This window comes from Alosa alosa, chromosome 20 (genome assembly GCF_017589495.1).
Source record: "Alosa alosa isolate M-15738 ecotype Scorff River chromosome 20, AALO_Geno_1.1, whole genome shotgun sequence".
Lineage (NCBI taxonomy): Eukaryota > Metazoa > Chordata > Actinopteri > Clupeiformes > Clupeidae > Alosa > Alosa alosa.
In genome coordinates, this window is record NC_063208.1 from 15,530,077 (window position 1) to 15,543,259 (window position 13,183).

A 13,183-nucleotide genomic window follows, 5' to 3' on the forward strand; every position below is an offset into this window, starting at 1 on the left:
TAACAGAATTCTGGCCGATAATTTGCGCCAATATTTTTTAAAGTCCTAATTTAGGCCTACGTAAGGTCCGTCTGGCTACACTGAGCTACTTGAGCTTGGTTGCCAATACTTTTTCCTCAATATAATGTCAGCGGTGTGAATGTATTTCACCACTCTAAAAAAAATCTGTGGATATGCGTTCATTTGGGAATCTGTGCATCTCAAAATCGTCTCGTGAATGATCCGCCATTTAACCTTACCAGAGCGGAGCTCAGCCCTATCTAGAGCCGCCTTGTGCTGGTGTGTTTGCACTTTACCGCTGATCGGGGAAACAAATAAACAAACTTCGTTAGTGGGACGAAGTACATAAGTAGGAGCCCTAGTTCTAAGTTGTGTTTTAGTATTATATTTGCATTCACGTTAGCTTGGGTTTTGTATTACTACCTAGAAATATGCTAACCATTCCTGCTTCAGTTCCAGACAGGTCATAATAATAAGTTATTAAAACCTTCGGGGCTAACCCCTTTCAATTCTGCTGCAGCAGGTTGTGCGCAACAGGGTAGACGGACATAAGATACAGTCTGAGGAGTTGCAGCTTTATTCAGTTGAAACTAAACATAAAACTAAACATCTCACAAAGTCTGATTTGGTCACTATACTGCCGTTTATGAGCATTTAGTCCTAAATTAAAACGATTCATACTCTCTAGCCACTCACTCGCAATTCACTGACGTCAGGTTCACTTAAAGAAGCCACACATACTGTAGGGCTAGGCTACTGTTATGTTATTGACTGCCGTACTATTGAGGACTATTATGAGTTCTATCCATCATTTGGTGGTAGGTAAAATTACTGCAATAAAATTATGCTTATTAAATGCTTTCCCCAAATCACTTTTCACAATTTTTTTAAGAGTAATATTATCGGTTATCATATCGGTATCGGCCACAACAAACCAATAAATATCGGTTATCGTTATTGCCCCTAAAATTCCATATCGGTGCATCTCTACTTGTAATACATCAGGGTAAAATGTCACAGAAGGGCAGTCCCGACAAGCATGCCAGGGCAAGGCCTGTGTGAGTTACAGGTTGCTGGCAGACAGGCTGCCGTGCACTGTGGGAGTTGTAGGCCACTTGCCTGTCCTCGATCCACTCCGAGGTAACCGGACTGGTCTGGGCCAAGTCGGTGATGTCAGAGATGATTGGGCCTGTCTTAAGCAGTCCGTCCGAGGCGAAGAGATTTGCAGCCGAGAAACCAGTAGAGGGAGCCTGGGAGGGAGAGAGAGGGGGAGGGAGAGAAAGAGAGAGAGAGGGAGGGAGAGAGGGAGAGAGAGGGGGAGGGAGAGAGGGAGAGAGAGAGGGGGAGGGAGAGAGAGAGATTCATGTCACTAGTTATTTAATAGTCATGACTGACATCCTTCTGTGAAAGTGTGGGATAGAGCCAACCTAAGGTTTTCAAGTATTTTCTAGTATGTATTGGTACCCAAGGTCTCCTCTGCATTGTAGCTAGAATGCTATTCCTCATTTTCTACAGTGTTTCCTCTACGTTTATTTCAGCATGGCGGCCCGCCACGGTTTAATTAATACCCCCACGGTAATAAGAAGTATCAGGGCAGACGCACAATGTAGTTGCAAATAATCTTGCCGACGTATCCTCCCCTGCTGGCTGCCGCTCACATTGCAATTTAACAATAAGTAGCCTAAAACTAGTATTATGGCCCGTCCAGTTTCACTTCACATATTATTATATTGTATTGATGTAGCCTATTTAAAACATTAGAATTAGGGGAGACGCATAGTATGCATTAGAATTAGGGGAGACGCATGTCCGGAAGCATAGTAGCCTAAGCTAAATGCCCTCCGCTGGCTGCTGAAAATTGCAGTTTAACAAATAAACAGCAATGCTAATCCGAGGTACCGGTCTAGTTTTATTCCGTAAATATATTGTTTGTATAGACGTTAGTAGCATGCGCTATCAAGAGCTTCCATGTGCTACGCATGTTTGTCAACATCGTAAAAACTACAATTTTCGCACAACTTGGTGGAAAGTTGTGTGAGCAGGCTAAGGAAAACCCATTCATTTCTGAAGCTGATCGTATTGAAAGTATTTCCCATATCGTAGCCTATTAGCTCGCTCGCAACAGAAAAAATGGAACTGGAGAGTGGATGTCTCCGTGAAGACACCGCTGTTACATTAGATGCGCACTCAATCGCAAATCAACACAGTAAAAAAGCAACGACTGGTAGCCTAACGAAGGTAAATTGCAAAACTTGGCCAAGTTGGATTCTTTGGATAAAAGAGTGCGAAAGAGTATGTTTGTGAGATGAGAGCGAAAGAGTATGTTTGTGTTGTTAAAACAAATTGTGTTTGCGCCTGGAGTCATGGCGACACGCGTCAGGGCACACCAGGCTTCCACTTGTACGTACCGAGATAGCCGGGGAAGGTTCTAGAGAGTACTGCCGAGAGTACTTGGGCAGCGAGTGAGCGGAGGTGCTGTCATTCAACATCAGGGGCCTGGCAGAGAGAACAGACAAAAAAAAGCACAGAGAGAGAGAGAGAGAGAGAGAACGAGAAGAGAGAGAGAGAGAGAGAGAACGAGAGAGAGAACGAGAGAGAGAACGAGAGAGAGAACGAGAGAGAGAGAGAGAAGAGAGAGAGAGAGAGAGAGAGAGAGAGAGAGAGAACAAGACAGTGTAAGAGAGGCAGAAAAAAAGGAACCGATCACGACAGAGATATGGTGAGAGTGAGAGAGTGAAAAAGATAGCACGAGAGAGCAAGACAGCCAGAGAAAGAGAAAACAAGAGGATGAGAAAGAGGAAGAAGAAGCAGCAAGATAGAGAGAGGGGGGAGAATACACTTAATACAAATCATTCACATATGAACGTGTTTGAAAATGTGTTCAGGGCGGGATGAAGCAACTTGCATTTTTCTTTTCATTCCCATGACTCTGTTGGACTGCACCAGGGTTATGAGGAACTGGATGAGCTGCAGGGACACAGGGAAGGGTTACACACAGAAACATAGCAAACACGTACACGTACAGGTACACACAGCCAAAGATGACCAGACCAGTGGAGTCACGGTTTTTTCATTTTGCCTGGAGCACCACTGCAGTCTTCACTTGTTGTCAGCTTTAAATACTAGCTGAAACACATCGTCTCGGCCGAGTTGGTTAAGGCAGTTGTATCACTGGGTCACTTGCATGGCAGCGCATATTCCAAATGACTTAATATCACTGTACTCGTCTTAACATGCCAATCAACATGACTCATCAACCACTCGGCAGACATCAGCTGTCTGTTTTAAGCCGTTTCAAGCTCATGAAATGGGCACAGGAGCTGAACACGGGACTGGCATTCTTCGGTTGCTTCGCAGTCAGGAAGTGTTTGAAGTGCTGAGGTGTGGGAATGGTGTTACCTTATTGACGACTTTCTGCTGCTGCGCGTGCTTCTGCCTCAGGCTGGCCACCTCCCTCCACAGTGCCTCATTCTCCCTGCAAAACAAAAAAAAAAGAAAAACAGCTAAGCGAAGCTAACGTCAGCGCACGCTCACTCAAACGCAGCAGATGTCACTCACATCAGACAGTGTCGGATTTTGCTCACCCATCCACTATATCCCCTCACCCCCCCACTGTCACACAGGATTAATCCTTTCCCACCACGGAGCCTTTAAAACAAGGGAATGGAGGGCTGAGGCTGTGGGGTGACAGTGCACTTTTTTTTTTTTAACCAAAACTGTAAAAGACTTGAGGAATACTTCAGGACGTTTATTTAGCTAAGTTAATGGCTATTGAAAGATCTTAGCGGCCTCTGTTTGTTCAGCTTTTTAAAGTGCGCCCCATAAAGCCGTCCCCCCCTTCCACCTGGACCTCTTAAAACGGGTTCCCTGTGGGGCTGGTAAAAGTGCTTTGAGTGTGTGCTCATGAGCCCGGTTTTGGGTCCACGGACGCACAGCTCACGATGAAAAAATGCTGCTGCCCTCGACGAGCGCTGAGGTGGACCTCAAAATGGCCCCCCCTGCTACTCCAGCGGATGGAAAGTCTGACCCGTGTTGTGTTTTCATGGCCGATTTGCACTGATAAAACAGACATCAAACATGCCTGGCATCGTGCAAGCAACGACAGACCACAACTCAATATTCAACTCTTGTTTCCACCATAAAAATTAAACTTGTTATAAATACGTCAATAAAACAAACGACAAAATGTCAACCGGGGACCCCAAACTATGGAGGACTTCTACTGATGTAGGAGACTGAATGGAAACAAAATTGAAAATGCTTATCTTCTGGGCGTCTACATTGTCAAACAGAGACGTGCGCTTATCAATGACACCAGGCGTTATGAATTCCAGGCATGACTTGAGACAATGAGGAATGGGGTGCGTGTGCGCTGTGCATGTGTAATGATTTTGCAACTATAGATCATTGAGGTGTGTGAGTGTTCCATGTTGCCTGAAGTGTGTGTGTGTGTGTGTGTGGGTACCATATTGAGTAAGGTGTAGGCCTGGCCTCCCACTGAGGTGTGTGTGCATGTATGCAAGAGCGAGAGTGTGAGTGTGTGTGTGTACACATATGACATTTGAGTGTGTGTGTGTGAGTGTGTGTGTGTGTGTGTGTGTGTGTAGTGTTGTGGTGGCCCCGGTGCTCCCGGGCCGAGTGGATTCTTTATCTGCGTTAGTGGGGGCTTATCTGAGGGGCTCGGCTGCCTTGTAAATCAGCGCAGCCCAGTAAAAAGCCTCCGCTGAGCAGGAAGGGCCCTCTCCAGCCACCCGCTCTCCCTCCCGGGCCTAGGAACCCCCACCCACCCAACCCCCCACCCAACATACCTCCCTCCCTGCCTCTGAGACAGATGGAGCAACTTTATGGGGGCAGGTGTGGATTCCTCCTAGTGGGAAGATGAGTGCCCCCACATCACAACCCCCACCTTCCTCCACAACCACCACCACCTTTCCTACCCCTAATTACAACACTACAGGTCTTAGACAAGGCAGACAAACACCACCACATGGATTAAAAAAGGTCGAGCTAATGCACTTTAGTCAAAGTGACCTACAAGCTCTGAACTCAATGAGGAGACACATGGAAATGAATAAGCACTGGACAAGAGGATGAGGAACCATCTGTTGTATTAACACTTACTCTCTCAGTTCCACCAGATGAGCAGAATGAGTAAAAAACAGAAGAAAGAAACCTCCAATGCACCCAAGACCGTGATATCTTGCACACAGGCAGAGCTTTCACAATGCACTGTCAAAAAAAAAAAAGAAAAAAAAAAGCGATCTGCCCAAGGCCGTGTCAAAAGCACCCGAGCCCATCGCTACATGACACAATATCTCCCGCTGGAAAGAGACGGCTGAGAGCGAGCGGCCACGCTGAGTTGATGGACAGGCTGCGGTGAGCTCATCTGTGATATCCTGTGTGAGGGGTGTGTGTGTGTGTGTGTGCGTGACTGCACGTGTGTTGTGGTGAAAGAGAGCGAGAGTGAGGCTATGCGTGTGAGAGAGGACACGTCATAACACCACGGTGAATTGGCTCATCTTTTTGTGAGCATGTGTGCAGACCAGGGGGCCGAGGCCCACAGTGGCAATGACAATACAGCTGAGAGTGTGTGTGTGTGTGTGTGTGTGTGTGTGTTTGGGGGGGTATACATGTCACAGATGGAGACTAATGGGTGCTAATGGTATGTGAGATACCATTAGTGAGCACCCATTTGGGTCTCCATCTGTGATATGTATACAACAAGAATGTTCACATTCATATGACACGAGTCTAATACAAATGTGGCTGTTTGCCTGTGTTGCCTGGATGAAGGCATGTTTTCATTTCCCGATTACGACCCCCATTCCCACCCCAACCCCACCCCCAGCAGTGAGCCTGCAGCTGGCGAGGCACATCACTCAGGCATGAGCAGGCCTTGGGCTCCTCCGGGAGTGCTGACTAACCCCAACAGAGGTGAGGGCCCACAGCCTGCCACTTCGTCACCCACGGACAGATACTGAGAGCCGGGAGGGATTAGCGCACATTAGCCATGCACCAACCCGAAGTAAGAGTGCATGAACTCTGGGTACGGGGTGGCTTGGAGCCCGTATCGAAGCGTGGGCCAGGAGATAGCTCTCAAGTGTCAAACTGATAAAAACCAGCTCGGCTAGAAGCCATGCAAGGCATTTCAGCCTGCTAATTCAGCCGCTGAGGTTTTCTAAGGTTGTTTCGAGGCTACGTTGAGGAATATTATCTACAGCAAACCCGGTTGCTTGTATTCTCACATGTAGGCTTCCATTTCCTATTCTAGAGGTTCTACTGTATGTCTGTGGCTCTACTGTAGTAGATATATTAAATAAAAGACAACTAACAGCTGGTTGTATGACCTCGCTTCTATTTTCTGTTTAGTTATATTTGTGAGCCTTGCCAGCCATGACTCACCTTTTTATTTCTGAAATATTTCTAAGGTCCAATATATGTGTATGTGAGTGAGTGACAGAGAGAGAGAGAGGGAGAGGGGGAGAGGGGAGAGAGAGAGAGAGAGAGAGAGAGCGAGAGTGTATATATTTCTAGGTCCAATATATGTGTATGTGTGTGTGTGTGTGTGTGTGTGTGAGAGAGAGAGAGAGAGAGAGAGAGAGAGAGAGAGAGAGAGAGAGAGAGAGAGAGTGAGTGAGTGAGTGTTTGTGTGTGAGAGAGTGAGAGACATGGAGTATGTGGGTCTTCCTTGTGTGTGTGTGTGCGCAAGAGGAAGAAAGGGAGAGCAGCTATCTGCATCACCCCTCTGTGTATATTTCAGTCTCTGACTGAGCCCAAGAAATTCTGCATCTAATCACCGGCTTTAAATAAACTGGCTTACACAGCCCTAATGCTACGGGCTAGCTGCTCCCCAGGGCGGCCAGCCACATACCTCTGTTTTCTAATTGAGCCTGGAGGAGCGCTGGGCTAAAATATTAAAATGGCCTGCGAGGGACTCGCAGAGCAAACAGCCCTTCAGCTTCACACATGGAAGCCATTTCTTCACGACAATCCTTGGACAGAGAAATCCTTCACAGCATGTCAGCGAAAAGGGGAAGAAGAAAAGGAGCTTCTTGAATCATCAGCAATCGTGGTTTCTTAGTTGTGACATCGGTCATCACGATTACTGCCGCAGGAGAAGTAGCAGCCACATAGCTGACTGGCTGGCTTTGGAGTTTGCTGATTAGTGAATAATGAACATGGGTGGACTCACTGTTTCATTGCACTGAGCTTGCTGTCCATGCTCTCCTGCCTGCCCCGCATCTGCTGCACGTCGCTGAGCACTTTGCTGATCTCGTCCGTGCTCAGCCGGACATCCTCTTGTTTAATATTTGACACCTGAGGAGAGGGGGAGGGGAAAGGAGGATGAAACCGTTAAGAGGCACAGCCAGTAAAAGTGTGTGGGACGTGCGTGCACATCTGTGCGTGTCTGTGTGTGTGTGTGTGTGTTTGGTAACAACTCGGCCCTGGTCATGAACTCTGGCATCTGACAATGGAAACAGTGTGTGTGCTCAGGGCCTTCAGATTTCAGTGTGAACTGATCACTTGGCCAGAAAAAGAAGACACGGGCCCAGAGGCAGGCAGAGAGAGAGAGAGAGAGAGAGAGAGAGAGAGAGAGAGAGAGAGAGAGAGAGAGAGAGAGAGAGAGAGAGAGAGAGAGACACTATAAATCAGCCCAGTGGAAAAGCTGCCTGTACCGAGTGGTCAGGCAGCGGCAGATTATACGTGCTCTCGGCCTGCACTCTCTAATCCTATCCACCTAGCTCCAGCTGGCAGTCTCCACACTGGGCCTCCAGATTAGCTAGGCTATGTGTCCCCCCCGCCCCACACACACACACAATGCAAAAGAAGAGGTGTCCAGGTGTGATTACTGTATCGGAGCCCACTATTCCGAAGTCTCATAGATGTGCACCATATGGTAGTTTGGCCCAGTGCCCCATAATGGGATTTAATGTGGGGGATGAAATTGTAACCACAGCTCGAAAACGAACTATTGTATAGACAGACACATGGATGAGTAGCCATGACTGATATACTGTATAAGAGGCCTGTATCCAAACCATCTTCCAGTTCAGTCACAACTGGGATGCATGACCCAATCCACAAACAGGACGAGTATGTCCATTCTACAATTTACTTAGACTTCACAGATTTATTTTTAATAGGACAGAGTCCAAACTTCCAAAATACTTACATTTGTAACTTTTCGTTTTATGTTTTCCAATAGGTGCTCCTGTCCACGTATAAAATAGGGATGCTGAAATTCTGTGTCATCTTTCTCTGGTTTCACCAAACCTCCCTGTTCTATATGAACGACTTTACGGAAGCCATCTACAGTAAGTGCAGAAGAGAGAAAAAAAATAAGTAGATGGTTCATTCATTGTACATCATATTATTACATGATTATTTATGATCCCAGTCTAAAAAAGTGTTGGAACTGGAATACAATATAATACCTTGATATGAAATCCCCCCTTCCTTGCAGTACAACCCAGACTGAAACACTTACACATGTTGAGCTGGCGGACGAAGCTAGCCATGTTGTTGTGTTTGAAGTATTTCGGAAGCACCTCTTTGGAGAAGCGGCCTTGGTCAAATACGTGAAAACTGCTTCCACTCTAAAAAGAAAGGGAAAGAGAAAAATAAATCAACTGCACTGAATGACTGTGCAAGAGTGCAAGGCATGCTTTGAAGTCTCAGTCACCATACACTCTATTAACCAGTTATTTTTTTGTAGATTAAATGGTTGATAGGATACATATATATTAAAATATATGTTTGAGATCAAAATGTAAGGTTATAGAAATATAGAGAACCTCAGATCATTTCACGGAGCATATAATATTTCTATAGGACATTAATTATAGTGTTTTAAGCTGAACCTTTTATTGTGAGGATGACTAGTCTATTCTAAGGAATATAACTTGAGTCGTTCCACAGGACAATGACACACTGTTTTCCACCAACCTACCTAGGCTAAAAAAAACAAGAGGTGTGACACCATATATTATTTCCCAGCTAGCTTGTTATCTGCACAGCTAACTAACTGACAAGTCACATGATACAGTTTATTTACTATTCCAACAAAACACACACGTTTCTAACCCTAGGAAATTTTATTTAACCAGCTTGTTAGTCAGCTGTTATTAGCTAAACAGCTTGGCTAATGCTACCTGTTAGCGCCTACATAATCGATACCTACATAAGCGCTAGCAAGCTAACTTGATTGGGTACTGAACTTCAACTACTTTGGGTTTATCATGTCATTAGCATTATGTGAGGGTTAAGTATATTAATGACATCAGACAACAAACTATTCATGTGAAGCAGTTATTTGACTGCCTTCTGATATCCACAATCCCTCTCATTAAAAGTTACCCAACTTCGAAAATGCGACGAGTTACCTAGCTTGCATGCTACTTACTGGGCTCCAGCATATTAGAGGGTCAGTTTCAGGATCCTCAACCAACGTCCAAAGTTTCGTCAGAAAAGCAGGAACATTACTACCACTGACCAAGACCGCACCAGCTCCACCACCATGGTACTCCATGTCAGCCAAGTGAAAACGAACACCTGTCAATACAGTCAGTCTACGTATACCTCAACTACCCTGAGAAATTAAATCCTGAATGATGTTGGCGACAGCAAGCTAGCTCCAACTATCAGGCTATCCGCTAGCTAGTAGTATCTACACCAACAATTCTTGACAGAATCCGCTTTGCTTTCGTTCACACTAGTGCAATGGTTGCTATCTAGAACGCCCCTGTCCTTTGCTTAATTCAAACTTTGATATATGTGTGTACGCAAATACATAATATAGATGAACTGAGAGAGTGGAAATTTCCATTAGAACGACATCTCTACGAACTGCGTAGAAAACAACTGTCGCACATACGCATGGCAGTCGCCATTTTGTGACATCATCGATGAAAAGTTGCTAGAAATATATCAAAATGATAAAAACATAACATGGATGACAAACATTAAACCCTAATTCAGATATATTTCATAATTTACGAAATATAAAAATGAAATAATTGAAAATTATGTTTAAAAGTTACATATGTGAAGACATTATCTTTGAACTTTAACCCTTTGTAAACATTTTTAACATACAATTTAAAATTCTAAACGTATCAACATCAATATACATAATGTTTCTCTAAACACAGATTTGAATAAAATATACATAAAGGAAAAATATACTTAAAGAATAGATCGCGTGTACCTATCAACTTTGAACTTTGACCCCTCCGAACCCACATGGCCAGTGTGGTCCTCGAAGTAAGCATGCCTGCTCCGAAAATTCAGCAGGAACCTAAAGACACAATGAGTAAAGGAAAAAAGGAAACAGCGAAAAGAAAAAATACAGAAGAGGAGGGTGACCAGGTATTATGCATGGATATAAACAGTATTAACACATGAAATGACAAAAGTTGATAAGTAAACAGCCAGCAGCAATCTAGCTAACTGAACATCTGTAGTTGTCATTCCTTGCATGCTACCGTCAGCTCGTGTTAACTTCTTGTTGAGACATTTGTTTTGCAGTGCGTAAGGCGTTATAGATTTGTGATATTTTTCCTGAACTGATGTGTGTGTTTTGTCTATTCATTGCTAGTTACATTGAGCGGTAGTAAATGTACTTAACCTGACGGCTAAAACGAGCCTGCTAGCTAGCTGACAAACTTCTCAAAGGTTAACGTTATCTCATAGGCAAAGCTTGGTTTGATTCAGGCAAACCTGTTAAAATGTATGAACATGCTTGCTATGCTTATTACACCCTATCGTCTATCCCTGAAAAAGGTATTTCAACGTACAGCAGCACCGTGGGTAATTTAAGTTTTCAGTCGGTATCAATAACTTATGTGCCGTTGGTCCTGATGTTGTACAGATGCCTATATTTGATGGCAAGGATGGCACTGCCATTGCGGGAGATGACGGCGACCTTTCAGACAGCGAGGAGAGCGTGTACTCTGGGCTTGAGGACTCTGGGTCTGACAGCGACGATGTAGATGATGAGGAGGACGAAGATGATGATGAGGATGACCTGGAAGACGAGAATGATGAAGATATATCGGTTGAGGGTTTGGAAATTGACACAGACGACAACAAGATCGATGATGGTGAAGCAGTAAACAACTCTGAGGTATTTTGCACAAGTGACATCTAAATTGGACACAATTGTAGAATACTATGTAGCCACACTAGGTAGTATTATTTAAGCTGGTCTTTCAGTTCAATTCAGTGCCTCAATTCTCTTTTCCAGACACTAGGCCTACTCTTCACCCTCTCATGTTTCCTTTTCCATGCCAATTTGTTAATTTGGTTGCTGTTTTTACTTGCAAAGTTTCCTCTTACCTTATAACAGCTGGGCTGCACACTTATTGCAATCGCCAGTCGCATGCAATTATCTAATTGCAAAAGCTACAAATAATTGTGCACAGTTAATTATTCATGTCAGCCTCCTTGACTGTGTTACTTTTTGGTGAATGTGCATGTTGCGTGAGAAGTACAGAACTTCTGATTGGTGAGCTTCACTGTCAATCAGGACCCTATTCTAGAAAGCGGGTTTTGTTAGAAATCTGAGTTTGTTGACCCCGAGTTGAGGGGAAACTCAGGGTTTCTCATTCCAGTAAAAAACTTAACTTAAACTTTGGGTGCGTTACCACAGTAACTGACTCGTTATCCTTTTGAAATTAAAATAGGCCTAGAATTTTATTCAGCCAAGTAGCCTATGTCACCACTTTTTCCACCTAGGCTATAAGCTAATAGCCCATTAAAAGTAATTTAAAATTAATCTAGGCTATTGTATTAAATTCATTGCCAGGTGCAGCAACATAGTAGATTACAAATATTAAAATAGTAGTGTAATCTTAGTAGGCTAAAGTTTTTGTAATTTGTGCTAAGGTTTTTAAGTAATTTTTAAGTCACTGGTCAGCAAATATATAAAACAATTAACAGCACAAACAATTTGAATAACCTAACTATACAATGTTGCACTGCATTTTTATTTTGACGCTGTGCTCATAGGAATAACTTCTTAAATTGAGTGACGTAGGAAGTGAGGTAAGTTTTCTAACTAGTTGCCATGGTGACTCATCAATTCTGAGCTCCATTGATGAAGGCTTTTCAAAGTCATCAGGCACGCGCTGAACTTTTCTTGAAAAAACTCTGTATAGATTGAACTAACCCATGCCCGCTGTATTGGAACTGAAATCTCAGAATTTGCCATCTCAGGGTTGATCAACCCAGAGATCAGGGCTAAATAAAGAGTTATAATACCCCCCTGGAGTGCTGTGCTTCTCATGCAATAGGCATGCTCACCAATCAGAAGTGGCACAACTTTAACAGGCATTTGGAATATTGAACTGAATCACTTCTTTGACATTCAAAAATCAAAGCTCAAAACGCAGTCGCAATTAGATATTTTCCCCAAATGCTGCAGCCCTAATAACAGCATTATTTCAGATACAAAGATTTGTAGGCTCTCAGAATCTTTTGAATCTCAGCAGCACTGGTTCAGGAGGTAAAAGCGAGTCGGCCAGCAACTGGAAGGTTGCCAGTTCGAGCCCAAGTCCTCCTGACCCTGTCAAAGTGAAGACACTCAACTCCAAAAGTGCTCCCGATGTATTGTGTTCCATGAGTACCAGAAATATTTATTTTGTTGACTGCTTATGTCCACTGAAGATGTGACCTACATTTGTATGTCTATGCAACATTCACTTTATGACAGACGTGACCACACGTTCAAATGTATGTTATTGCTCACCTCACAAACGGCCATCTATGTCAAGTAATGTTTCAATTCCACCTCATTTAGAATCCCAGTTGTTATAGTTTGATTGTTACGCATGTAAAGCGCTTTGAGTGCTCAGAGGAGTATAAAAGCACTATAAATGCCGTCCATTTTACCAGTTATCTTTGAAATCAGACTACATGGCTAGAAGTGGTGCACCAGACATCAGCTCGTTTCCATTTTGTGAAATAGCTAACTGTGCTGATGACCATCAGGCAGTTATTCAGCATTGGCCATTCACTTGTGATTCATATCCAGTATTCTATCATTTTTAATTTACATGACAGGGCTGCACAATTTGGGAAAAATATCTACCGGTAATTGCGTTCTGTCTGACAGATGTTGTGATTGCGTTTTGATTTGCGATATAATTTTGAAAAGTCAGGCTTCAGTTCATTATTCCAAATT

General features: G+C 43.8%; 2 protein-coding genes across 8 annotated transcripts in view; one reads left to right on the forward strand and one right to left on the reverse strand.

Moving 5' to 3' along the window:
* The window catches only part of hsf1 (heat shock transcription factor 1), a 22,152-nt gene extending 12,256 nt beyond the window's left edge, over window positions 1-9,896 (reverse strand). For 4 of the 7 annotated variants that reach the window (XM_048229159.1, XM_048229156.1, XM_048229155.1 and 1 more), the window contains exons 1-8: window positions 9,404-9,895; window positions 8,489-8,597; window positions 8,174-8,310; window positions 7,193-7,317; window positions 3,400-3,475; window positions 2,906-2,967; window positions 2,409-2,496; window positions 1,120-1,250 (exon numbers count right to left, since the gene is read on the reverse strand). In XM_048229159.1, the coding sequence (XP_048085116.1) occupies window positions 1,120-1,250; window positions 2,409-2,496; window positions 2,906-2,967; window positions 3,400-3,475; window positions 7,193-7,317; window positions 8,174-8,310; window positions 8,489-8,597; window positions 9,404-9,529 (854 nt within the window). In that variant the 5' untranslated portion in view covers window positions 9,530-9,895. Of the gene's footprint in view, window positions 1-1,119; window positions 1,251-2,408; window positions 2,497-2,905; window positions 2,968-3,399; window positions 3,476-7,192; window positions 7,318-8,173; window positions 8,311-8,488; window positions 8,598-9,403 lie in introns of all 7 variants that reach the window. The other 3 variants (XM_048229157.1, XM_048229158.1, XM_048229154.1) reach the window with 2 other exon arrangements.
* Window positions 9,897-10,237: 341 nt separating this feature from the next.
* bop1 (BOP1 ribosomal biogenesis factor) overlaps window positions 10,238-13,183 on the forward strand; it is a 58,735-nt gene continuing 55,789 nt past the window's right edge. The window contains 2 exon segments of the mRNA XM_048229922.1: window positions 10,238-10,368; window positions 10,871-11,125. Coding sequence (XP_048085879.1) covers window positions 10,243-10,368; window positions 10,871-11,125 — 381 coding nt within the window. The 5' untranslated portion in view covers window positions 10,238-10,242.